Genomic DNA, 27,159 nt, shown 5'->3' with positions numbered 1-27,159 from the left:
TGGAGGCCCTTGGGAACGTGGTGCTAACATGCATTTGGGTCACCCTTTTCAAAGCCTGCTGTGCAAAAGCAACTTTAAGAAGCACAAGAAAGTGATTTTATTAGTTTTTCTCCATTACTCTGTCTACTATTCAGACAGAGTAGTTCGGTAGTATCAGTTCGGAAGTTCGGTAGTTTGGTAGTTCAGTTAGGTAGTTCGGTAGTATCAGGACAATCAGCAATTGTCCTGGACCTGGAAGCAATTGTCCAGGTCTGAGAAGAGACCTGGAAGCAATCTGTGTGGCTCTGTGTGTGTCTGCTTCCGTGTCCAGAGAGGGCAGTGCTGCTGACCAGAGGCGTAGTTGGCCCCTTTGGTATCCGGGGCCCTGACTTGCGATGTCACCTCCTGGACATACCTGAACTGGAAGCAATTGTGGTGACGTGATGACATCACTGCCGATTACTTCCAGGTTACAGCATGCTCAGAGAGGCTGAGTGCCGCTCTGAGCGTCCTACTGCTTTTTCCACCATTCTGAGTCCTGCAACCCCTCTTGCAAGCACTCAGAGTGGTTGTGTGCCAATCTGAGCATCCAATGGCTTCTTTGGCCTTTTTTCTTCCAAAATTGAGGGAGGAAAGTGAAAAAGCCATCAGCCGCTCACGGCAGTGCGTAACAGTCCACTCAGTCCACGCTGCAGAAGCTACTGCTGTGGCAAGGAGGCCCTCAATCACTCTGAATGCCTGTGAATGATCCCCTGGCTTGACACCCCTCAAGGTGTGGTACCCAGGGCCCTGTATCCCCTGGCCCTGCCTTAGCTACACTACTATTGCTGACAGAGAGCACACTCCATGCTATGGGCTGGGGGGGAGGGGGAACCAGACAGCCCAGGCGAGGTAAACCAGACAGCCCAGGCGATGCCACTTCAGCCTGTGGTGTGGCATCAAGGAAGCTCCAAACTGCATCATGCACAGCTTAACAAGTCAAGAAGCTTTGGAGGTTGAATTTGTTGTAGTTACTTATGGGGGTCTCAGCCAGCACCCCTGAGCTAAGAAGTCTCTGGAGAAGTTATTTGGGCCTCGTTGACCAATCCTTCTGCCTCATGCTATCCCTTTCCAAAACCCAACTGCGACATGACACCGGCTGCTTCGTTTTGAAAGGAGGCATCCTGAAATCTGCAGGGAGCCTTCCCCTTCTCCCAAGACCAAGCACGGCCACAGCCCCAATCTGACATTGCAAAGATGGCTTGCTATTATACTGCAGACGCTGTATGCCTTGTCACTTACAGCCAGGGACTATTCCAATAGAGTTTAATGAGCACAGTTAGGAAGTAGCTGCCTTCTACAGCTGTGCCAATATTTCCTATTTTTCTGTTAAGTATCTCAAGATCCTTTCTGATCTTTCATCAATGTTCAGCCTGTAATGAAACACTGGACATGTCTCCCCACCCTATAACTAGGAGCTAGCAAGGGCAACTGCCCCAAGTCGTAAGTTCCATCACCTTAAAAAGTACTGTCTCTTGCTGCAATAGGTATGGCTTGAAGAAGACCCCAGTAGCCTCCATCAACAGTTTGGGGGTGAAAAGTCACTTGCTATCTGACTTTCTGGCGCATTCACTCAATCAAATTTCCAACTTCTGGTGGACTCTGAAGTCCCCTGGGGAGTTCTATGATCCCCAAACCTGAGCTCAAAAAGTCACAGCTGCAGATTCCCTAATAAGACACGCATAGCTGACCCAATACTCCACTGCACTCAACATGCAGACTCTGTCTCCAACAGTGCTACGGGTTTTTGAAAATGTTCTTCCTAAAAACTAGTGAGGCAGTTGTACAGGTACATGAATCTGTAAGATGACTGACTCTGCTGCACCCATTGCCAAGAAGTCAACCAGAGAATGGGTTATAGTACAAATGACTATCCCATACCTCAGGATTCATTCCAGAATTAGTTCCAATTCTCAAGTGAAGCAGGGGACACGGAGCACCCCGATTGGAAGAGCCCAGACTTACTAATATTGATCATCACATGACAGACTGAGCGGGGATTGCTAACATTCCAAATTACTTGCAATGGCAGGTGCAAGGCCTGGCAGCCATCTTCTCCCCTTGCCTTCCATTTTCTGAAAGCTGTCTGCATTCTCGCTGGAAATCCCTGTAACATTCCCGTGAGAAGCTGAGAAGTTGGGTCCAAATGCAAATGACCTGACCTGCAGCTGACCCGGAGCCCAATCCTATGCAGGTCTACTCAGAAGTAAGTCCCATTAGAGTCAATGGGGCTTACTCCCAGGAAAGTGTGGATAGGATTGGGCTGTTAATGCATAGTGTTTTCCCAGACTAAGGCCTACAACAATCTTTTGATTGCACCTGCTTGATAAGATGCCTCTTAATGAGGAGAATTCTGGGAAGAGTAATAATGCATAGTTTGTATTTCAGCAACATACGTCACTTTGATTTCAATTAGCCTGTTATTGCTCATTGTGCTGATATTTTTAGTTACCTATAGCCTTGCCTATATAAGTCCCTCTGTTCAGCCAATTCTTTGCTCCTGGGCCTTGCTGGCTTGGTGGGTCACTTAGAGTTTTATAAGTCTTGTGCCTGAAAGTGCTCCTGTAATTTGATGCTCTCAGATTGTTGATAAATAAAGCTGTTTTATGACAACCTAGGATTGGACTCACTTCTTCATTGGAACCAAAAAGAACCGCCAACCCTTGCCATGGGCCTTTATACTACTCTAATGAGTTACTTAGTAGAATTCCTTTTCTTAAAGAATTGGTCCCTGGTGTTCATGACTGGCCTAAACAAAATAATGTACACCTTAGGAGCAAAAATACAAAGAAGTAACCCAGTACTGGAGGCCAAAATGGAGAAGATCTCCACAGCCACCATGTATTTCCCTTTCGTGCTCAGGTAGCTTGGCAAAAAGGACACCCACACACTGCAAAAGACCAACAGGCTGAAGGTGATGAACTTGGCTTCGTTGAAAGTGTCAGGCAGCTTCCTGGCCAAGAAGGCCACCATGAAGCTAATGAAGGCCTGAGAGCCCATGTAGCCCAGAACAAGATAGAACATGGTGCCTGAGCTCTCATTACATACCACTACGATCTGACCAGGCTGGGAGAACATGTCACGGTCTGGGAATGGAGGAGAGGTGCCCAGCCAGATGACACAGAGGCCAACCTGAACAATAGAACCAAAAAGGATAATGGAAAAGGGTAGTTTTTTCCCAACCCAATTTCTCATCTTGCTTCCTGGGTTTGTGGCTGCGAATGCAAGAACCACAGTGATGGTTTTGCCCAACACACAAGAAAGAGCAAGAGAAAAGGCATTTCCAAAAGCAGCCTGTCGAAGAAGGCAGGTCAACCTGCTTGGTTGTCCAATGAACAGCAAGGTGCAGAGGAAGCAGAGCAAGAGGGAGATGAGCAGAAGGTAAGTAAAATCCCGATTGTTGGCTCTGACGAGGGGAGTGTCCCGATACTTGATGAAAGTTGCAAGCACCACAGCTGTGAGCAGAGTGAAAACCAATGCAGTGGAAGTCAGAACAGTGCCTAAAGGTTCATTGTATGCTAGATAAGTGATGACTTTGGGGATACAGTGGCTGTGATCCTTGCTGGGATGCTCATCTTCTGGGCATTTGTCACAGTGAGATGCATCTGAAAGGGAAGACAGCCACATGCCATTCACTGAGGGCCCAATCCTAATCATCTCCCCTGCTGGGATATCATTTGAACTCCTTCCTTTCTTCATTGGATCATAAATTCATACCCTGATTGGATTTCAATTTCTGTGAATTAGGATATATAAAACTATGTAGGGTTACACAAAATGTGAATGCTAGTCTACATAATATATGTAAATTTGTTTGAATTACAGGAAATTTCTGGGTCCCCAATAGCCAGTCTGACCCTCCTTTTGACCCCAGGCCCAAGTATGGTGTATCCCCTTCACCCACCCACCCCACATGGGTTCTGTTGAGGCTGGAAAATGAAAAACCCCAGGAAATTGTCAGGCCCCTTCCTTTGGCTCCTGGGCTCCCATTTTGAACCTGTGCACATGTACAATTTACCTCATGGGCCCAGGGTGTAGTTGAAAATTATCACCTTACTGAAGGAGTTATCAGGTTGCAGAATGTATCCATTATGCCAAGAGACCGTCTATTCTGACCCTAAACAGATATGGATACTACTTACAAGGTCATATTTTTTTTTACCACTCTCTCACTTTTTACCCTCTTCCCTTGAAATATTCTGCTACCTCCTGATACTATGGGAATTAGAAAAACTGGTGCATGTGCGAGGAGTGTCGGTGAAGCGGTGTGCAGAAGCAGAAGGAAAGCAGTTGGCATTTGGCTAAACCAGTCACAATAAGGGACATCTCAAAACCAGATGACTATATTGTGTTTATAGCTTTGTCAAGGCTGAAGAGACATCTAGTCAAGCAAAGAGACACCTAGTCATGGAAAAGCAGCCTGTGTATCACTCCCAAAGGTGTTCCAGTTCAGAGCAGCTGAAATGAAATATTCCAGTTCAAGAGACAAGAGTGACTGATGTGCCCATCCCAAAAGATGAGATCCATTCCAGGAGGACTTCCTGCGGCTGTTAAGAGAAGAGACCTCATGAAACCTAGGGCAGAAGTCTTCTATCATGGTCTCCCAACCTAGATTGCATCATCATCTCAGTGTTGTATCTGGCATTGATAAGAAATCTATGTGGCTCTCTGTGTGTGTGTGTGTGTGTGTGTGCGCGCGCGCGCATATATATATATATATATCAGGTATTTATATACCGCCTTTCTTGGTCTTTATTCAAGACTTTATTCAAGGCGATTTACATAGTCAGGCTTTATTAAATCCCTATTAAATAGGGATTTTTACAATTTCAAAGAAGGTTCTTTCTTTCAAGAACGACTACATTCAAGGTGTTCCATTCCGATCTGGCGTCACATTCTGGCCAGTGGCCTCGAACTGGCGACCTTGTGGATTTTATCTTCAGGCAGACGGAGGCTCTACCCTCTAGACCAGACCTCCTGCCCATCTGTGTCCAGAGAGGGCAGTGCTGCTGACCAGAGGCATAGTTGGCCCCTTTGGTATCCGGGGCCCTGACTTGCGATGTCACCTCCTGGACATACCTGAACTGGAAGCAATTGTGGTGACGTGATGACATCACTGCCGATTACTTCCAGGTTACAGCATGCTCAGAGAGGCTGAGTGCCGCTCTGAGAGTCCTACTGCTTTTTCCACCATTCTGAGTCCTGCAAACCCTCTTGCAAGCACTCAGAGTGGTTGTGTGCCAATCTGAGCATCCAATGGCTTCTTTGGCCCTTTTTCCTCCAAAAAGAGGGAGGAAAGCGAAAAAGCCATCAGCCGCTCAGAGCAGTGCATAACAGTCCTGAGTGTCCATGAAGTGGGTGCAGAAGCTACTGCTGTGGCAAGGAGGCCCTCAATCACTCTGAATGCCTGTGAATGATCCCCTGGCTTGACACTCCTCAAGGTGTGGTACCCAGGGCCCTGAATCCCCTGGCCCTGCCTTCACTACACTACTACTGCTGACAGAGAGCACGCTCCATGCTATGGGCTGGGGGGGAGGGGGAACCAGACAGCCCAGGGGAGGTAAAAAAAACACTTTTTTCTTTTGTTTTCATAGGCTACCTGCTGTCCAATTCATGTCCTTGGACCTACACCAGGTCTTTTTATGTTCAGATCCCTCCTCAGTCAAGAAGCTTCCTGCGTGACCTTGAGCCAGTCACTATCGCTCAGCCTCACCTACTTCTCAAGGCTGTTGTGAGGACAAAAAGAGGGGAGGAACTATGTGCACCACCCTGAGCCCCATGGAGGAAGGGTGGTAGAAAACCTGAAAAATAAATAAATAGGAGGGGGGAGGGATTTGCTGGTGCATTAAGGCATCATCTTGTACGGTTTGGATTAAAATCACAGCCATACATGAACTGAGGTAGTGACTATGAATCCCTGAAATGTCTATTTCAGTGCCAGGGATGAAAAGGAGAAGGACGAAAGCATAGTTATCAAGTGTCCCCATGTATATTCTGAGGTTCCTGAATGGCGGACCTGTCTGGTTTGAAATGGTTCCTTCAGGGCATCTCAAGCAGTCATAGCAGCAGGTTGGTTCTCCCTCACGAGCTCTTCTGTGGCATCCAGGCTGACATCTCTCAGAACATGCAGAATGTGGAGACCCCTGATCACAATACGGAGACAGCGCAGTTAAATTGTGCCTAACTTATCAGTACATGTACACATCATAACCCAAAGTTTGAAGATATCCATACATCCTAGGCTAAGAATATATTCTGAAAAGCCTAACCCAGCGATTTTCAAACATTTTTAATCTCACAGCACACTGAGAAGGCGCTAAAGGCACACCAGTAGATTTTCCACAATTGACCAGGCACACCATACTGCCAGTGGAGAGGGGCTCATATCCTCCACTTGCCCTACTAATGAATGACCAAGGCACTCCCAAGGCATACCTGCAAACAGATTGCAGCACACCAATGTTCCACGGTGCAGTGGTTGAAAATGGCTGGCCTAACCTTTAACAGGAACAAGATGTCTGGAGGGGCCCACCCCTGGAGGGGCCTGGAGCAGGCTTGTCCCACCCCCAGGGAGGCCTCAGATTGGCTGGAGCGGGAGGGGGTTCCAGCACCCAAGTCCTCCTCCTTAGCAGAGCTGCCACACCTGGCTTGGGAGCAGGAGCTGTTCAACTCACAGCTCCCTGCTTCACTGCCCCCTCTCATCCCTGGCTTCCTTTTGGCCCCCTTTTGGCCCCTCCCCTTCCCCCAGGTGGGGCAGAAATGGCCTTTCCTGTTCATGACTTGTTTCCTTCTGTGTTCCTTGTTTGCCCTGCCTGCCCCCTCTGTCTGGTTGGGGTGTGCCAACCTTCTTTGCCCCCCTCAAGGGCAGGGAAGCCTCCCCACCCTGGGCATGGGGTGCCTGCTCCAGGGTAAGTCGGGGGTCAGGGCATCTGGGAGGGGCCCCGACAATGTCCATGTGGTATGTGCCGGAATCAGTTCTGTGGCACTCATACAGGTTGGGCATCCCTCATCCAAAGCGCTTGGAACCAGAAGTGTTTTGGGTTTCAGATTTTTCTATATTTCACAATATTTGCAAATACATAATGAGAGACGTTGGGGATGAGGCCCAAGTCTAAACACAAAATTTCTTGATATTTCATATGACACATTCACAAATAGCCTGAAGGTAATTTAAAAAAAAAAATAATTATGTGCAGGAAACAAGGTTTGTGCATGAAACACAGTTTGTGATTTTATTTCTTTAGGAGAAAAAAGTCACGCTCAAAAATGTTCCAGATTTCGGAATATTCTGTATTTCTGAATTACAGATAAGGGGTACTCAACCTGAACTGGAAAAATCAGAGAGTCAGAGGCGTGGATGAAATAAAATAGCTTCCACAGGAAATCAGAATCTGAAACACTCACTTGGTTGGTGCTGCTAGGCCAAATAATGGTCTCTTTCTTAATGGTGAACCCTTGGTTGGAGGAGGCCTGAGAATTCATCCTCCCAATTTTCACTCGAATGAAGGATTTATTTGGGAAAGTGATGAAGTTCAGAATGTCATATCCAGTGGAGAATTCCATGCCTTCACTGAAAAACACTTCATTCCCAGCATTGTTGTTGAAATGAATTGTTCTCAAAAATGGATGAAGCTGGAAATGAAGATCAGATCTCAGGATTTATAAAACCAGAGCATAAGAACATAAGAAGAACCTTGCTGGATCAGGACCAAAGGACCATCCAGTCCAGCTTCTGTAGTTCACGAGGTGCCTTAGGGAGCACGCAAGACAACAAGAGCCCTGCATCCTGGTGCCACTCCCTTGCAGCAAGTGTTTGCAACTATGGAAAGATTTCCATACCACAAATACCATACCACAAATGTAAATTCCTGCACTGGAGACTGAATCCCTTCTTTCACTGAAGCACATTCAGGCGATAACATGAGAAGGATTCAAACAGTTGATGTGTTAGTTTGCCTAGACTGCAGTCTTTTTTCTTGGGGGCTAGGCCCAATCCTATCCAGAGTACCAGCATGGAGGCAGACATGCCAACAAGGTGTGTGCTGCCTCCTGCAGTGGCAGAGTAGTCACACAGGACTCCACAAGGTACCTCAGCAGTGCTCTGCAGATGCATCAGCACTGGAAATCTGGGTAGGTTTGAGCCCTCAATGCAACTATCACATCCTCTTCTGCTGAACAGAGAAGACTCACTAGCAAAATTTCCACCCTGAAGTCTGAGAACAGCTGCTCAGAGATCCTGGTTTAAGGGCCCAATCCTGTGTAATATGAGTACAGGCACTGAGCTTCCGCACCGACGCTGGGTGTTGCAAACATGCTGTAAGGAATGTCTGCAGTACCCAGGGTGGAGAGGCCACCTGTGCTGCATCAGCGCGCGTCAGTGCTTGGCCTTAGCACTGAATGGGAAGGTTGCAGGAGCCCCCAAATGTAAGCCCAAAGGTGAGCTTTTCAGGGCGAGGGGGAGTTGTTCTGGGGTGGGGGAGAGTGGGGCAGGGTGAGTGACCAGCCCAAGAGGGAGATGGGACTGGCAGAGCTCTTTTCCGCCTGATCCTATCCTCTGAGTTGAGCTGCAAAGCCCAACATGGAGGTTTTCTCATCTGCACGAACAAAATATCCAGTGCAGACATGAGAAGTCCCATTGCGGGGCCTGTGGCTTTCCTTGGGGGAAGGAGACGCAGAGACCTCTGGCTACTTCCTGGCTCCCGTGGAATACAGTGTTCACTCATTCATACCTTGCTGCATTTACTTAAGAAATTGTTACACATATTTGCAAAAAAACAACAACATGCATGCACCTAGAGTATTCAAAACATGAAAGACAAGATTGAATGACTGATAGGACATAAGAACATAAGAACATAAGAACAGCCACACTGGATCAGGCCATAGGCCCATCTAGTCCAGCTTCCTGTATCTCACAGCGGCCCACCAAATGCCCCAGGGAGCACACCAGATAACAAGAGACCTCATCCTGGTGCTCTCCCCTACATCTGGCATTCTGACTTAACCCATTCCTAAAATCAGGAGGTTGCGCATACACATCATGGCTTGTACCCCATAATGGATTTTTCCTCCAGAAACTCGTCCAATCCCCTTTTAAAGGCATCTAGGCTAGATGCCATCACCACATCCTGTGGCAAGGAGTTCCACAGACCGACCACGCGCTGAGTAAAGAAATTTTTTCTTTTGTCTGTCCTAACCCGCCCAACACTCAATTTGAGTGGATGTCCCCTGGTTCTGGTATTATGTGAGAGTGTAAAGAGCATCTCCCTATCCACTCTGTCCATCCCCTGCATAATTTTGTATGTCTCAATCATGTCCCCCCTCAAGCGTCTCTTTTCTAGGCTGAAGAGGCCCAAACGCCGTAGCCTTTCCTCATAAGGAAGGTGCCCCAGCCCCGTAATCATCTTAGTCGCTCTCTTTTGCACCTTTTCCATTTCCACTATGTCTTTTTTGAGATGCGGCGACCAGAACTGGACACAATACTCCAGGTGTGGCCTTACCATCGATTTGTACAACGGCATTATAATACTAGCCGTTTTGTTCTCAATACCCTTCCTAATGATCCCAAGCATAGAATTGGCCTTCTTCACTGCCACCACACATTGGGTCGACACTTTCATCGACCTGTCCACCACCACCCCAAGATCTCTCTCCTGATCTGTCACAGACAGCTCAGAACCCATCAGCCTATATCTAAAGTTTTGATTTTTTGCCCCAATGTGCATGACTTTACACTTACTGACATTGAAGCGCATCTGCCATTTTGCTGCCCATTCTGCCAGTCTGGAGAGATCCTTCTGGAGCTTCTCACAATCACTTCTGGTCTTTACCACTCGGAAAAGTTTGGTGTCGTCTGCAAACTTAGCCACTTCACTGCTCAACCCTGTCTCCAGGTCATTTATGAAGAGGTTGAAAAGCACCGGTCCCAGGACAGATCCTTGAGGCACACCGCTTTTCACCTCTCTCCATTGTGAAAATTGCCCATTGACACCCACTCTCTGCTTCCTGGCCTCCAACCAGTTCTCAATCCACGAGAGGACCTGTCCTCTAATTCCCTGACTGTGGAGTTTTTTCAGTAGCCTTTGGTGAGGGACCGTGTCAAACGCCTTCTGAAAGTCCAGATATATAATGTCCACGGGTTCTCCCGCATCCACATGCCTGTTGACCTTTTCAAAGAATTCTATAAGGTTCGTGAGGCAAGACTTACCCTTACAGAAGCCATGCTGACTCTCCCTCAGCAAGGCCTGTTCGTCTATGTGTTTTGAGATCCTATCTTTGATGAGGCATTCCACCATCTTACCCGGTATGGATGTTAGGCTGACCGGCCTATAGTTTCCCGGGTCCCCCCTCTTTCCCTTTTTAAAAATAGGCGTGACATTTGCTATCCTCCAATCTTCTGGCACTGTGGCCGTTTTGAGGGACAAGTTGCATACCTTAGTCAAGAGATCTGCAACTTCATTCTTCAATTCCTTAATAACCCTTGGGTGTATGCCATCAGGGCCCGGTGACTTATTGATCTTTAATTTATCAATGAGGTCTGAAACATCTTCTCTTTTAACCTCTATCTGACTTAACTCCTCGGTTAGGAGGGGCCGTTCGGGTAGCGGTATCTGCCCGAGGTCTTCTGCCGTGAAGACAGATGCAAAGAACTCATTTAATTTCTCTGCCATCTCTAAGTCTCCTTTTATCTCCCCTTTCCCTCCCTCACCATCCAGAGGGCCAACCGCTTCTCTGGCGGGTTTCCTGCTTCTAACATATTTGAAGAAGCTTTTATTATTCCCCTTAATGTTGCTGGCCATGCGTTCCTCATAGTCTCGCTTGGCCTCCCCTATCACCTTCTTACATTTCTTTTGCCACAGTTTATGTTCCTTTTTATTCTCTTCATTAGGGCAAGACTTCCATTTACGGAAGGAAGCTTCCTTGCCCTTCACAGCCTCTCTAACTTGGCTGGTTAGCCATGCGGGCACCCTCCTGGATTTAGTGGAACCCTTCTTTCTTTGCGGTATACACCTCTGCTGGGCCTCTATTACTGTTGTTTTAAGCAGCCGCCATGCATTCTGGAGAGACTGGACTCTTTTTACCCTCCCTTTCAACCTCCTTCTAACCAGCCTCCTCATTTGAGGGAAGTTCGCCCGTCGGAAGTCAAGGGTTTTTGTTAGAGATTTGCCTGGTATTCTTCCCCCAACGTGCACGTCAAAACGGATCGCAGCATGATCACTGTTCCCCAATGGCTCAGTAACGTTTACATCTCTAACCAGGTCCTGCGTACCGCACAAAATTAAATCCAGAGTCACCTGTCCTCTGGTGGGCTCCGTGACTAACTGATCTAAGCCACAGTCATTCAGCACGTCAAGAAATCCGGTTTCCTTATCGTGACCAGAACACAAATTGACCCAGTCAATATGAGGATAATTGAAGTCCCCCATGATTACAACCCTGTCCTTCCTTGTCACCTCCCTGATCTGTTTCCTCATTTCAAGGTCCCCATCAGATTTCTGGTCTGGAGGACGATAGCACGCCCCCAGTATTACATCGCTGCACAAGCCTGGTAATTTAACCCACAGAGATTCTACGGTGGAGTCGGACCCACCTTCAATCTCTACTTTGCTGGATTCTATCCCTTCCTTAACATAAAGGGCCACCCCACCTCCAACACGCCCCTGCCTGTCCCTCCTGTAGAGTTTATAGCCCGGGATTGCGGTATCCCACTGATTCTCCGCATTCCACCAGGTTTCCGTTATGCCCACTATGTCAATATTTTCCCTTGTCACCAGACATTCCAGTTCTCCCACCTTTGCTCGTAGACTTCGGGCATTCGCATAAAAGCATTTATACACGGAATGCCCTAGGATGGGCTGCTTATTCACTCCTTTGTCCCCACATCCTCTCATCGTGCCAAATCGTCTATCACATCCCATCACCCTACCTTTCCCAATTTCTTCTCCTACCCTGCCTTTGTCTTGTTGTTCTCTAACCTCCCCATCCTCATCCCATAGGGATGAGGAGTCCCGAACCGGATGCCCCTCGGCTCCTGTCGGCCTTCCCCCAGGGATCAGTTTAAAAGCTGCTCTGCCACCTTTTTAATGTTATGCGCCAGCAGTCTGGTTCCATTCTGGTTCAAATGGAGCCCGTCCCTCTTGTACAGGCCCCGCTTGTCCCAAAACGTTCCCCAGTGCCTAACGAATCTAAACCCCTCCTCCCTACACCACCGTCTCATCCACGCATTGAGACCCCTGATCTCCGCCTGCCTAGCTGGCCCTGCGCGTGGAACAGGTAGCACTTCAGAGAACGCTACCTTTGAGGTCCTGGCTTTCAGCTTCCTGCCTAAAAGCCTAAATTTGGCCTCCAGGACCTCCCAGCTACACTTGCCCACATCGTTGGTGCCGACATGCACCACAGCCGCTACCTCTCCCCCAGCACTGTCTACCAGCCTGTCTAGACGAGAAGTGATGTCCGCAACCTTCGCACCAGGCAGGCAAGTCACCATGCGGTCCTCACATCCGTCGCAAACCCCCCTCTCTATGTTTCTAATAATCGAATCCCCCACTACAAGAAGCCCCCGACCCCCCTCCCGCCGAGGAGTATCCCGAGTGCGCTCGGATACGGGCCCATCCCCTGGAGAAGGGATCCCCCCTAGGGGATTGTTTCCCTCCTCTCCAGGATGACGTCCTCCAGTCCCGAGACTTCCCACCCGGGCAGCCGAGGAGCTGCACGCCTGAGGTTGGGACGAAGCCTGATCGTCCCCAGAAGTCTCCCCACGGTCCTCCTCTGGCTGCCTGCGCTTCTCCAGGTCGGCCACCAAGGCTTCAAGGGAGCGGACGCGTTCCCTGAGACCCTGGAGCTCCTTGCACCAAGGACACACCCATGACTTATGCCCCAGAGGCATATAATCATACATGTGGCACTCGATGCAGAACACTGGATAGCCCCCACCCTGCTGCTGGCTGTCTGACTGCATAGCTTTTTTTTTGTTGTTGTTGTTTTATTTAGGGGTCCTTTTAAAAACCGTACACTGGATAGCAGCCCTTTTCTCTAGGGAAGAGGAAGGGCAGTGTATGGGGCCCTGGCCTCCTCGCCCTGCTGCTGAACTCGCCCAGATGCTAAACTCTTGTGCCTTACCTGGCACTTAGTTCCCAGAGGCACTTGGTGTCCCAGAGGCCACACGCGTCTGCAGAGAGCCTCATGCGATGGCCTGCCTAGCTTTATACTCCTGGCTGGCTCCTCCCCCCTCCTTCCTTCCTGATTGAAAGGGGGCTGGTCTTCCCAGGTGAGTTTACAAAAGCTCAGGAAGGCAAATGGCTGCTGATGGGCGTGACCTACTCTGCAGGCTCCTGAACGGACTGCTTGGATTAGCCTAATGGGGCTCTTAATGGGTTGGGAATTGGCCCTTCCCCTCCTAGTTCTGTTCTCTTAGGCTGGACTGTTTTTGTAACCTCAAGCTAGTTTTTATTTGGGTTTGTTTAAAGCAGAGGTAAAGTTCAGCAAAGCCTCGGCAGATCTGACCAACACTAGCCAACAGCTAAGAGGGAATGAGACTATCCCTCCCATCCCTGCAACAAATATTTTCCGAGTGAGGGTCAATCCAGATTGGACTACAGTGACATTAAAGATTTAAACTCCTCATCATGTTTCCAATGCACATCAGCTTCTTAGTCAACTGCTGTTTACATTGAACACATCCACACACTCTCCCGAAGGTCTCAATAACGCAATAAACACAGTTCCGTCATTACCTCCCATGATTGCATGGTGTGAAGTTTCCATTTGGAAGTCTCTACCGATGTTCTTGGCCTGGATGAATGAATGGCATGTAATGTATGTGCCAAGGCATAGACTGCATTGTAGATAGTGTAGCTTTTGTCAGACATGTCCATTTCAAACACAGTCTCAGGAAGAGTCTCTAACTTTTTTCCCTCTGTACAGAGTGGTACGGGCATGGCAGATTTTTCATTCCAACAGCCAAACAAAGCAATCCAGAAACTTTTCATGAACAAACCCTTTCCATGCTGGGAAGGGTTAAAAGTCTGGAGAAACTTTTGAAATCCTGGCACCATATTTTTGTGGATTGCTATGGACAAGGAGCCATGGAAGGATTTGAAATCTGCATCCCCAGTAATTATTGTTGAAATGAAGTCCCAACGGGTTGTTGTGATCCAAACTTTCTTCAAGGGTGACCTCTTATATGGTTTATAGACATTCATAATCATTTGTAAACCATTCATGGACTGTGCATCCCCATATACAACAATCACATTGGTTTTTGTTTTAGTAAGAACTATTGGAATGTCACATTTGAAACCCATGGTGGATATGCTACCAGATGGGTGATAAAATAATGGGGTCTTTCTTGTGAAGTCAACACAGATGCCATTCAAACTGAGCAGTGATTTCAAATGGTGTTCAAACGCCTCTCCACTACCATCGTCTGAAATGATGAGTCCAATCCATGTCCACTGAAAATATTGTAAGATCCTCACTATCCCTTCGCTCTGTGAATCTTCATTTGGGGCCACTTGGTACAAAAAAGGGAACTGAGTTTTGTCTCCCAATCTTTGCTGAAGTGAGCCATAGCTGAGCTGAAGATGGGGGGGGGGGGGAGAAGAGGTAGAACTTTTGTGATCTATTCCATCATCATCATTGATGAGAACATTGGTCAAAGCTCCCCTGCTGTGGATTCAATACTGTGAAACCCTTCCCCTGGAAAGGTGAGTAGATCTCCCCCTTTGCTGAGCTTTAAACTTAAAACTTTTGTCTTGAGCAAAACAGAACAGGTCTTTGTTTCAGTGACTGTTACCATGAATGGTTTAACTTATACAGGTCCAGCCTTCTTATACATGGATTTTTTATACACAGTTTTGACTCAACACGAATGGCCCCTGCAAATGAGAAGGAATGTGCTGATCCCAGGAGAAGGGGAAAAATGCACCCCTTTAAAATCACCGTTTAAAAAACTGCTTTTTACTGTTGCATAGAGACAGTCATACAAGTGATTACAGGTAGAACCTAAGTATCCACAGATTTTTCTGTGTCAAAGCTGATGAGAAGGGCCCTTTAAATTAAAGTACAACAGTCGTTTAATAATGCCAGAGAGGGCAGCAGGCTGACAATCCATCAATCATTCTCTGCAGGCTTCACTCCTCCCTTCCCCCTTGAAAGTAGGCTCAATGGCAACTTTATCACCTTCTCCATTCTTTCTTTCCCCCTTGCTGGGGCTCCTGGTGAAGGGAGGGGTTGCTGCCTCCTAGTGAAGCCTGGAGAGAGACTGATGGCCTCTGTGTGCATTACAAAGGTCATCAAGTCTGTTTTTAAATCACCAGAGCAAAGAAAGTTAGTTTTTTAAATTGATTGGCTATAGTGCGTTTTTTGCCATCCATGTGAGTTCTTGGAACGGAACCCTCGTGAATAGTGAGACCCAACCTGTATTTGGCTTAAGTGTCTAACTGTTGATGGTTTAACGGTTCTCACTTACATTTTCTGTGTGTGCTTCTGATATTAATTTTACCGCGGTAAACCATTTCAGTCAGGAATGAATATAAAATATAGAGTCCAAATTGATTGACAGAAAGATAAGAAATTGTAGAAGTATAAGTACTCACACATCCATATATATATATTAGTATATATGTACTGATCTAGACTATAACAATGAACCGTGTATATATACCTGGTTCATTATTATAGTCTAGATCAGTAGTTCCCAAACTTGTTAGCATCAGGACCCACTTTTTAAAATGACACTTTTATCAGGAACCACTTAGGTTTATGAGACTAAAAAAAAAATTAAAATTAAACAATACTTTTATAATTTACTTACAAGTAATATTTTATTTGTTTATTTATTTTCAAAAACTTGATCTATTTCTCATAATGACTTTAATGAATTTTGTTCTTCCTTTCCCACATTTCTCCCAAGAAATCATCATCATCATCATCATCATCATCATCATCTTCTGAGTTTTTTGGAATTCTTTATTAGGGGGCATCAACTAAGCCATTTGACTCCCTATAGTTACACAACCTTGCAAACTGCCGAACCTCAGCTCCTTGCAAACTGCAGGAGCTGAGCTATTTGCAGGACAATTAGCAGCTATCGGAATTTTGAATAGTCTCAGAGCTTGAGGCAATAGTTATCTGATCATGCCTGCATTTGTATTTCTATATCTGTATCATATATTTTTATTTCTATTGGAGGCTCTTCGCAACCCATCAAAAATCAGTTTGGGAACCACTGGTCTAGATTTGCCTGACCATGCAACTGCACTGGAGTGCCAGGATTTAATATGGGACCAATACACAGAATGGAACCAATAAGTCAAGTGACACCCTCAGGGGGATGACAACAGTAGTGACCAAAATCACTAAAATCGCTATTTGTAGGAATAATACCAACATGTTAGATACCATTCAATGTGTGATTTACAGCAGAATGCAATGAAAAAGAAAAAATCCACATTGGAATATCTCTGTTCTATCAAAAGGTATAGTTAAAAACCCAGTGGGGGTGTGGCAATAGTACATCACCATGTGCCCCACCTTGCCCACTGCATGGAAAAAGGTCCATCATGGGGGTGACTTGCTGGCCTCCCACATCAGGTAACGTAAATTCTAGTGATGCCACTGAGAACGTGGAAGATCTGCCAAAAGAGTGTTGCATTCCTGACACCCTTTTGTGTGTGATTTTTGTGTGTGTTCAAGTGTGATGCATCAAATAGAACAAGCATGTTGCCTGATAAATTGGTGCTGCGTGCCTCTCATTCCTACCTGTGCAAGCTTGTAGAGATTGAGCATGGTGGATTGTTGGATAGCCGTTTCAGAACTGAGTCCTCCAATGACTGCTGAAATCTTGGGTTGTTTACCACATTTGAAATTGGGGAAGCTGTCTTCTTTTCCAGACAAAAGGGACAGAAGGTTATCATAGTGTAATCTTGCTTGAAAGGCAGTGTCATAGATGTGGAAGCCCAGGGTGACATTAGGTAGGAGATTGGGATCTCGGTTGATTTCCTCAACGGCAAATAACAATGCCAAGGTATGCTGGTAATTTCTTGTCTCTAACCTATGTGGAAGTGAAATATCTTAAATTGCCTTTTTGTCACAGAATCATATGGTTGGAAGGGATCCACAAGGTCTTCTAGTCCAACCCTCTGCCTGTAGCAGGAGATCCTCCTAGAGTATGCCCAGCAGGTACCTGCCGAGCATTTGCTTGGAGATCTTCAGAAGAGCACCCACCACCTCCCTCGGCAATCTCTTCCCCTGCTGAACTGCTCTGACCATCAATAACTTTTTTTTCCTGACATCCAGCCTGATTCTCCTCTCTTGCAGTTTGTACCCACTGGATTTTTTTCAACTATCAGAGGCAGCTGAGAACAAATTTGTTCCTTCTTCCATATGACAGCTCTTCAGGTATTTGAAGAGCACTATCACATCCCCCCTCAGGCTTCTCTTCTCCAGGCCAAACATACTAAGTTCTCAACCTTTCCTCATAGGGAGAGATCTTTGAAAAAGGTGTTGAGTATTTTACTCAGAAGTAAGCCCATTGGGTTCAGTAAGAATTAGGGCCCAGTCCTATCCAACTTTCCAGCACTGATGCAACCCCAAAGAAAGAAATATTCCCTCACCTTGAGAAGGCCTCCATGACTGTCTCCCAACCACAGGATGCAGTGCATGCTCCACTTGCTTTGGCTGCATCAGCACTGGAAAGTTGGATTGGATTGGGCCCATAGGCTATAATCCTATCATACTCACTGGAAACAAGCGCCTCTACTCATAGGACTTGTTTTCCAGCCCTCTGATCATCCTCATCACTCTCTACTGCACCCGCACCAGTTTGGCTGCATCTTTTTTAAGGTGGTGCTTACCTGAGTATGTTCTTACTCTCTGCTGCTTGGCAACGCAAAATGCCCAGTTCTAGCAGAGTAGCCCAGTTGTTCCCAAAGTGTGAATCGGGACCAACTGGTGGATCGCGACCTGATTTTTGGTGGGTGCCCAAAGGGTGATGGAAAGATCATATAAGTAATTGCCTCAAGCCCTGAGGCTTTTCAAAAATCAGATACTGTAGCTGCTAATTACCTGCAAAGAGCTCAGCTCCTGCAAACAAGTGACAATATAGGGAGATGAATGTTTGAGGGGTTTTTTCTGGTTATTATAAATAAATAAATATTATTTCTTTCCAGATCTCCTTTTCTAAAAAGTTTGGTAAACCTAGGTGGGCACCAATAGAGTGTAATTTTAAAAAGTGCATCTTGATGCTAAAAAGTTTGGGAACCACTGGAGTAGCCGGTTTAAAACTTGATGAAACATGATAAACATCAATCAAGCTGAAGTCACCATCACCATCCGGAAGAGAAAGGTGTTATATCACACTCTCTTCCTCAAGTACACCATGTTCCATTCTACACATTTCCCAATAGCACTGCAGGGGAAAAAAATGATCCTATTCACAAAAATTTTTCTATGTAGAGATCTGCAAACTTGTGTGTGCAGTCAGCTCTAAAAGCCACCCATGACTGTGCATTTTATTTAAGTGTTTCCAATCCTCTGCTGTAAAAACTGCAAGGGCATGTTTTGGGAATGGTGTGGGGTAAACTTAAGACACTCTCCTAGACCCTGAAATTTTGCCACTTGTGCTGTCTCTACCCTTCTGGTTGGCAACCTTCAGTCTCGAAAGACTATGGTATAAGCCTACAGCACCCAGTATTCCCAGGCAGTCTCCCATCCAAGTACTAACCAGGCCTGACCCTGCTTAGCTTCCAAGATCAGATGAGTTTGGGCATGTGCAGGGTAACAGTTGCTCTACCCTTCTCACAATCTGAAAAGCTGCATTTCATTCAAATAACATAAAAACTTACGAGTATGTATGTTTAATCGCATTACGGGGTTGGTTCTTGAAGGACTCTTCAGCATATGCAATCATACAGACAGATGAAACAGCACCAATTAGATAGTTCCCTGGCTTCAAATAATTATATGCAGATCTATGAGCTGTCGCTATGCAGAGACCCTTTGAGGATGCACGGATAAATTGAGGCAGGAATAGAAAAAAGAGCAGGTAGAGCATTTTAAGTCACTGCAATTAAATGCAAATTTTGGTCACTGTAATCTAAAAGGTTTACATATACATTTATGTTTATAACCAGCCACTGCAATAGTTGATAAGGCATAAAATATATGTTAGACATAACAGTGTAGATACACTTGATGATTCTAGGCTAGGTATATGAAAACCCTGCAATGTATACATATATAAGTGATGTCATGGCTTATGAAATATCATCGAGTCCCACAAATGATGGATTTTTTTTATTGTGCCAGACACCTTTGAAAATCCTTGGAGGTGGGAGGATACATGGAGAAAATTCAAACACATAATTATTAATTACAGAACAGATAATTATCTCTCCCACTCTGTCTTTCTGAGATTCTCTGTTTTGTACAACACCTGCAGAAAAGTGTTGTGTAGCAATGTTTTTAGAGCACTTTCTATCTCTTAGTGCAGTAAACTAAACTCTTTAGCACTGGGACCCACTTTTTAGAATGATAATCTGTCGGGACTCACTGGATGTGATGTCATTAACCTGAAAGTGATGTCATGGCAGGAAGTGACATCATCAAGCAGGAAATTCAACACCCCCATGTGCTGAAATCTAATGAATTCAGAAAATTAAAAGTTTGCAATAAGTTTAAAAAATTATTTAAAATAACTCACCTAACCTACCCAAGCAGTTGCTGATCTGTTTAAAATTCCCCAGACATCCCAAAGGCTGCAGTCCTATCCATAGTTACCTGGGCATAAGCCCCATTGACTATAATTGTTAAAAGCATATGCAGGCATGCCCCTTTACCTGTGGGGATAAATGCCTCGTGGATAACTGAAACCGTGGGTACGAGTGAATGCCCATCCCCACAGTCCAGGTGGAGCTCAGGGTGCTGGTTCTAATTTTTAGGGCCCTCCATGATTTGGGTCCAGGCTATCTGAATGACTGCCTCCTTCCATACATTCCAGGCAGGTCACCTGAGGGGGCTCCGCTACAAGTGCTACCTCTGTCCAAAGTGACAGGGGTGGCAGCTCAGGGTCAATCCTTCTCTGTAGTGGCACTGCAATTATGAAATTCCCTTCCAAGGGAATTGAGAACTACTCTCTCCCTCATAGCTTTTCACTGAGGGCTCTAAACGTACCTGTTTCATCTGGAATTTGGTTGCTGAGTAAGATATTGGCCCTCTGCACTTCTGAAATACTGCTGTGACTTGACTACCTCCCTGGACTTATTTGTTCCCCCAATGCCTAAATGATATGTGCTAGGTCTTGCTTTGTTTTTATGTTTTACTGTTTAATGTTAAAATTAATGTTTTAAATGCTTTTTACCCATTAAGGCAGCTAGCGTGCCTGTATGGGCACGCTAGCAATGATTGCCAGGCTGATCCCCCCTATCAGCTGGCAGCAGGGCTTTGCTGCCAGCTGATTGGCTGGCTGGCATTGGGGGTGGGACGACTGAGCCTGATCTAGCGGGCAGGCGCTAGACCTGGCTCAGTTACGTTCCTGGAAGCGACCGGGCAGGTCGCTTTTCTGGGAGCGGAGAGAGGCTCAAGTTGGAGAGAGGCTGCCCCACGACGGGGCTTGAGGCGCTGGCACAGCACAACTGTGGCTTTCAAGGCCACCCAGCCACAACCACAGCACAACTTCTGTGCTGATTTTGGCCAGCACAGAAGAAACAGCCACAGAGAAGATGAGACCAAAGGTGGTTTGCCGGAGAAGGCAGGTGACTTTGCTGGGCCGTCCAATGAAGAGCAAGGAGCAGAGGAAGCAGAGCAAGAGGGAGAGGAGGAGAACGTAAGTGACATCTCTGTTGTTTGCCTTGACGACTGGAGTGTCTTGATGCTTAACAAAGATGGTCAATATCAATGCTGTGATGAGAGAGAAAGAAAGGGAACTGGAAGCTGAAACAATTCCTAATGGTTCTTTATAGGAGAGGAAATGGATAACTTTGGGAAAGCATTGATCCCGTCCTTGGTTGCTATACTGATCATCGGGACATTTGTTACAATGATCCCCATCTAGAAAACAAAATGGAAATAGAAATTCCACAATTATGAATTATACAGCAGTGCCAAAGGTATTTATAACCTTAATGAAATTGCAGTGTTGTAACAGTAATTTTGCAGGCAAAATAGGAAGAAAAAGAGACAATTATTGATTCATGTTTGAATGCTGAGGATTTTTCCTTTCCAATATTGCTCATGATCATTTTCAGGATTTGTTTGTGCTAGCAGTGCTGAATTGTAACTGTTTGCCCAAGAGTTGCCTTTACTGGGGAATGTACCCTGGGGGCAACTGGATTCTGCATGGAACCACTGTTTTTTAAGCCCAGACTCCCAAACGTGCTTCTTCAAGGAGTTGATCGGAAGTCAGATTTGTTCTCTTTTCCCAACAAAAGGTGTATCTGAATGATTTTGACAGTTAAAAGAGTCAAACACATTGGACTGGGTAAAATCATAGAAGATAAAAAAGATAAATTCTGAATGCAATTTGATGATTTAGGTTATTTATGTTACAAATATTGCATTGTAAATTTACTATTCTGTGGTTTTACACTTTTTAAGAGATGTAATTTATTAGCATAACTGTCTTAAATCTGGCCAATCACTAAAGGCAGTGGTTTCTAATCTGTGCGCCCCTGTGCCAAGGGGTGCCATGAGGTCGCTTCTCCCCAACTCACTAGGCCTAGATTGTGCAAGAGGTCTTGTGTTTGCATGAAAATAGTGTGAGAGCTCATAAGATCTCATGCTGTTCTCATGAAATTTTGCATGATGATGTCACTGCGACAGGGCAAAGGGTGCCACAGAATTGGTAAGTTTGGGAATTTCTGGCTAAAGAGATTAAGCCAGTGTTTCTCAAACTATGGGTTGGGACCCACTAGGTGTGTCATAAGTCAATTTCATTTCAGGCATTTCAATGTGTGTTTTATTTTTAATATGTTAGATTTGCTGCTACCACGGTTTGTGACTACATTTGGGGAAATGTTACAGATCTGTATTTTTAACAGGCTGCTATGTATATGCTTTTAACAATGACAGTCAATGGGATTTACTCATTGTGGATAGGATTGCAGTCTGAGTGGATAGGATTGCAGTCTGAGAAGTTTGGGGAATGCTTTTAAACAGATCAGCAACTGATTGGGAGGGTTAGGAGGGTTCTTCATTTTAAATAAATGTTTATTGTAAATTTTTAATTTTCTTAACTAATTTGATTTGATTTTGTCATAAGAGGGTGCTAAAAACATTTCCTGCTTGATGACATCACTTCTGGTGGGTCCTAAGAGATCATTCTACAAAGTGGGTCCAGGGGCTAAAAACGTTTGAGAACCATTGGATTAAGTAATACCCATATTGCCCACCTGTCTGGTTAGAAATCGTCCCTTCTGGACATGGAGCGCAATCGTAGCAGCAGATGGGATCCCCCTCTCGAACTCTCCTGCTGTATCCAGCGTGGCAGCTGTCAGAGCAGACAGAAATGGGCACAGTCTGAACAAAAATAGAATTATGAAGGGTTAGTATAACTGGTTATTTTTTTTTTGTGCAGCTGGCTAGAGCTGCTGTGGTGCAGATTATCTGCACTGTATAACCCCATTATTTTTACCTTTTCCTCAGATAAGCCCTTTATTTTTATGAATGGGTTGAGCTTCCCCAATTTATTTATTCATTTATTTCAATGTAGTGGGGGTCCTGGAGGAGGTCAGGGGGGCAAAAGCCCTGTACCTGTGGGGTTTGCGGGGGCTGCGCCACTGCACCTGCCATGCCACTGCAGCTGCCTCTGCTCACCCTCCAGAGGACCATGTGTGTTCACAAGGTCATACCCGGCGGCAGACTCTTGGTTCTCATTAAAATAGACCTCATCCCCAGCACTGTTGTTAAACCTGATAGTTCTCAAAACATGGTGAAGCTGGAATACGAGAAAATATGTCAAAGTAACCAGATGCTCGTATTTTTTCTCTCCATACATCTATTAGAGCTCTTGCAATATTATGTGCCAATGAATGTATTATCTCGCTACCAGCTAGCCTAAACTCTTTATTACCTACAGGAATAAGTAGGGCTGCTCTGGTGCAGTGGCTAGACTATTTCTAGAGTTTATCTAGAGCAGGGGTGGGCAAACCCCGACCCAGGGGCCATTTGTGGCCCTTGGGCTCCCCAAATCTGACCCGCAGGGTGTCCACAGTCTCCAATGAGCCCTGTCGGAGACTGTGGGAGCCCACGCTGGCCCGCTACTGCTGGTCGGACCTCCAGATGCAAGCTGCGGGTCAAGTTAGAGCAAGGCTTTTTATAGTATCCATGTGTTTTCTGCTTTTCCCTGGGTGTTATTTAAAAAAATAAAAAACCCCATTGCCTCTGAACAACTTATGTCTCCATGTGTTCCTGGCTTGGTCTGGATGTTTTCACTGTGCAAGAGGTGCATGTGTCAAACAGTTCATAGTTCTCATGTCGTTCTACATGCCTGTATTACACTTCTCATGTGTATTATAAATAAACTCAGTAAAATTCATTCATGCAGAATGAATGTCAGAGAGACAATGTGGTCCTCCTGCCAAAATGTTTATCCGCCCCTGCTGTACACAATAAATATAACATAATATACAGTATATTTGACACTATGGGTTATAGAAAAAATCACTGAGAATCACTATGTTGGAGGACATGTATAGCACCTAATCTGACCGGTTCATGCAAATAATTCAACCATAGCTTACTTTCCATGGCTGCACCTCTTGCAAATCCAGGCGTTCTCTTTTTCTCACCTTTCTGTATCTGGCACTAGATGAGTACATTTTAGCTAAAGCACGTGCCACCACTTGAATGGCATTGTAGGTACTATAGCTCTAGCCAGACATGCTCAATTCAAACACAGCACTTGGGAGCAACTCCAACAGCTTTTCTCCTCCGCACTTTCTCTCATTATCCAAGTCAGAATAATAAGTTCTGCACTGAAAGACTTTCCTATAAAACTCCCACATGAAACCATTAATAGTGGTACGCCCAGGATTCAAAGTCCGAAGAAAATCTCGGAACCCTGGCACATCCTTGGTGTGGCTTGTGAAAGACAAAGCACCATGGAAGGGTCGCAGAAACCAGAGGCCTTGAGAATCCACTGCAGTGAAATCCCACTGGACAGTCATGATCCAGACTTTCCCTATAAGAGCCATTTGTCCAGCTTTGTGACTGATATCCATCCATATAGTTAAAGCCATGAGGACGCGGGAATCTCCATATACAACCACAACACTGGCCTCACTCTTATAGAAAGTACTGTTTAGTGTTTCAATTTGCTTCCATATGTTTTCTTGAATGTCTGATATCGTTGTCATTGTCCTTTCAGTGAAAGCAACACAAAGGTCATGCTCAGTGAGCAATGCCGTAAGAGTCTGCACAAACCTTTCTCCATTGTCATCATCTGGGGCAATCAGGCCAATCCACTTCCATGTGAAATGCTGGAGTAAGTGGACGATTCCTTGATATTGGGAGGCTTCGCTTGAGACCATGCCGTAAAAGAAAGGGAACTGGGATTTACCACTCAGCCCTGGATCAAATGAGCCATAACTGAGCTAGAGGGAAACAAATGGCAGGAAAGGCTGTTAGCGCCAATCAGGCGCTAGCAGGAGATTGCCCCCGCCCCACCTTGTGCACCAAGGCTGAGGCTTGAGCCGCAAGTGGTTGAGGCGGTTGAGGAGGCGGGACCAGAGCCGTGGCACAGAGTGCGCGCCCCAGCCAGGCTCAGAGCGTTCCTGGCCGGCAACGAGGGTGGTTGCGTCGGCGCCAGGGAGCTCTGAGTGGCGCGCTGCCTCTCCTTTCTTTCCCCGCATGCAGCGCGGGCGGCAAGGAGAGCGAGGAGCAGCAGAGGGGGCGACGAGGGAGCGTCTTCCGCGCCCCTTTTGGCGAGCAGCCGATCAGTTTGGCTGTGCCTGCAGCGGCGGGGCAGCGGCGAGCAGTGAGCAGCGGACCTGCAGGGGCAGCAGCAGCACAGCGGGCGCCTGGACAGAGGAGGAGCTGCTTCGAGGGAACGCTGGTTCTTCGCCCCGCGTGGCGGGCAGGCGGTTTCTGCGCGCTACTGGGCACTTGGGGAGCTAGGAGTGTACCTCCTCCCCTGTTGTGCTTGATAGCACCTGTATCCTACTGTGAATTCTAGCACATGGGGGGTTGTGTTTTCCTGGTCTTTCACCATGGGGAAAAAGAGTCAAAAGCGGGGGGGAAAAGCCCCCAGGCGACCTGCACTCCTCCTTCCCCTCCGGCTTCTTCGTCCAATGGGGAGGACGAGTTTGATGAGCTCAGGGCTATGCTTGCTCGTTTTGATGCTAGGGAGAAGGAGAAGGCCCTGAGGAAGGCGGGGATGGGTGATGCCGGCGGGGTATCGGGTGTCGGTACCCTGTTGCGCAGATCAACCAGAAAGGGGCGTGGTGCGAGGCTGAGTGAGATTTTGTCTTCCAGGAAGCATGTGCGGGGACCAGGAGAGGTTAGCGAGTTGGAGCCTCCTGCTCCAGTGCCCCACGCTTCGGAGGTTGAGAGTACAGGCACCTCCCAGGCTGTTCCAAGAGGTGGGCAGCCGGCAGGCGGTGCTCCAGGTGAGACAGGACAGGACTTGGGCTCCAATGTGGGGTCTGTCTGGGATGAGAGGGAGGGCTTTGCTGTTCCTTTGGTGGCCCTCGCTCCTCAGTGGTTTCCATGGACTCAGTGGGGGAACGCCAATTCTTATTACCCATGGGGTGCCTTGCAGCGGGGCATGTTTGGTGGGGGGACTCCGGCTCCGGCAGCTGCTGTTGGGGCCGGCGCTCCCCCACTTCCTGCCTGGGCGCTGGGCGGTCAGGGTGTGCCGGGCTCTCCCCCTCCGGGCCAGCTGATGGGCCCATTGGCCACCCCTGGGATGCAGGTGGGGGGCGGTATGGAGCCAGGTGAGCACTCCTGGGTCTCATACGGGGATGTCGCTCTTCCTCTTGGTGGGCATCTGGCTCTGTCTGTGAAAGAGAAAATCTGGAGAGGTGAATACGTGGAAATGTTTAGCCTTCTGCAGATAGAGCCTGAGCCTGTCCCAAAGGTGGGGGAGCCGATTAGGGACCAGGAGTCAGTTAGGAGGTGTAAGATTGATAGGAACTGGGCCAACTGGCTAAATGGCTTCGTCATTTATGCCTCGGTTGTGCTTTAGATGTACCCCAATCGCGCCCAGGCACTGTTCAAATATTTGGACATAGTGCACAGGGCGTTTAGGGACTATATGGGGACGGCTTGGGTGGCGTATGACCACCATTTCAGACTACGCGCAGTGCACGATCCTGCGCTGGACTGGCGCGTTCCGCAGTGGGAATTGTGGACGCAGTTAGTCCTTCCGTCCCGGCCCACATGGGGTGACCGTTCCAATAGCGGGCACCTCATCGCGAGGAACAAGCCAGATCCCAGCAAGGCACCTAGCGGTGCTCAGTGAGTTCAGTGAGCTCAGTGAGCTCAGTGAGTTCAGGACCCGCTCAGTGAGTTCAGAACCCGTGGACGTATACAATGCCTCAGGGAAGTGCGGTAGAAATAACTGCACCTTCTTGCATGCTTGCGGACTCTGTGGTGCAAAGCACCCCGTGTCCACGTGCCCCAAATTGGGCGGACCAAGACAGGCCCCCGGGCAGCTGGCTGGGCGCGGCCGCCAGGGCGGCGCACCCCCATTCAATCCTCCCGATGGAAAGGGGGCCAACGCCGATTAAGTTACCACAGTTGTGTTCTTGGTTGCGAGTTTATCCGGACAGAGTCGCTGCTGGTCGTTTGGTGGAGGGGTTCTCAAAGGGGTTCCGGATTCCCGCAGCACGGCCCGCCGCGCCTATGCTGTCCGAGAATTTGCGTTCTGTTAAGGGGTTGGAGCATGTGGTTAGGAAAAAGATTGGTAAGGAGTTGGCACTGGGCAGAGTGGTGGGGCCGTTCGCGGCCCCGCCTATTCCCAATTTACGGGTTTCTCCTCTCGGGGTGGTTCCTAAGAAGGCTCTTGGGGAATTTTGGTTGATTCATCACCTGTCATTCCCGGAGGGTTCTTCAGTCAATGACAGTATCCCCAGCGAGCTATGCTCGGTTAGGTACACATCCCTGGACCAGGCCGTGGGGAGATTGAGGTCCTGTGGCGTAGGG

At 47.1% G+C, this 27,159-nt stretch overlaps 1 protein-coding gene and 1 pseudogene across 1 annotated transcript; both read right to left on the bottom strand.

Moving 5' to 3' along the window:
• Positions 1–2,712: 2,712 nt before the first annotated feature.
• On the bottom strand, positions 2,713–7,581 carry LOC136652456 (vomeronasal type-2 receptor 26-like). The gene is made up of 3 exons (XM_066629398.1): positions 7,423–7,581; positions 6,035–6,161; positions 2,713–3,623 (listed from the first exon to the last, which is right to left on the bottom strand). Exons 1-3 carry the CDS (start codon positions 7,579–7,581, stop codon positions 2,713–2,715), a joined length of 1,197 nt encoding a protein of 398 aa, XP_066485495.1.
• Positions 7,582–18,693: 11,112 nt separating this feature from the next.
• Positions 18,694–18,813, bottom strand: LOC136654655 (5S ribosomal RNA; annotated as a pseudogene).
• Positions 18,814–27,159: the final 8,346 nt, after the last annotated feature.

The sequence above is a fragment of the Tiliqua scincoides genome, chromosome 5 (assembly GCF_035046505.1).
Source record: "Tiliqua scincoides isolate rTilSci1 chromosome 5, rTilSci1.hap2, whole genome shotgun sequence".
Classification (NCBI taxonomy): domain Eukaryota; kingdom Metazoa; phylum Chordata; class Lepidosauria; order Squamata; family Scincidae; genus Tiliqua; species Tiliqua scincoides.
This window is presented reverse-complemented; position numbering and strand designations above follow the sequence as displayed.

Bases quoted from the DNA above. Each gene is read 5' to 3' on its own strand.
- LOC136652456 (XM_066629398.1), bottom strand. From the start codon at position 7,581: ATGGAATTCTCCACTGGATATGACATTCTGAACTTCATCACTTTCCCA. The intron at 6,162-7,422 runs GTGAGTGTTTCA...TATTGTGATCAG, and splicing joins GGCCTAGCAGCACCAACCAA to GGGTCTCCACATTCTGCATG. The intron at 3,624-6,034 runs GTCCGCCATTCA...CTTCCCTTTCAG, and splicing joins AACCATTTCAAACCAGACAG to ATGCATCTCACTGTGACAAA.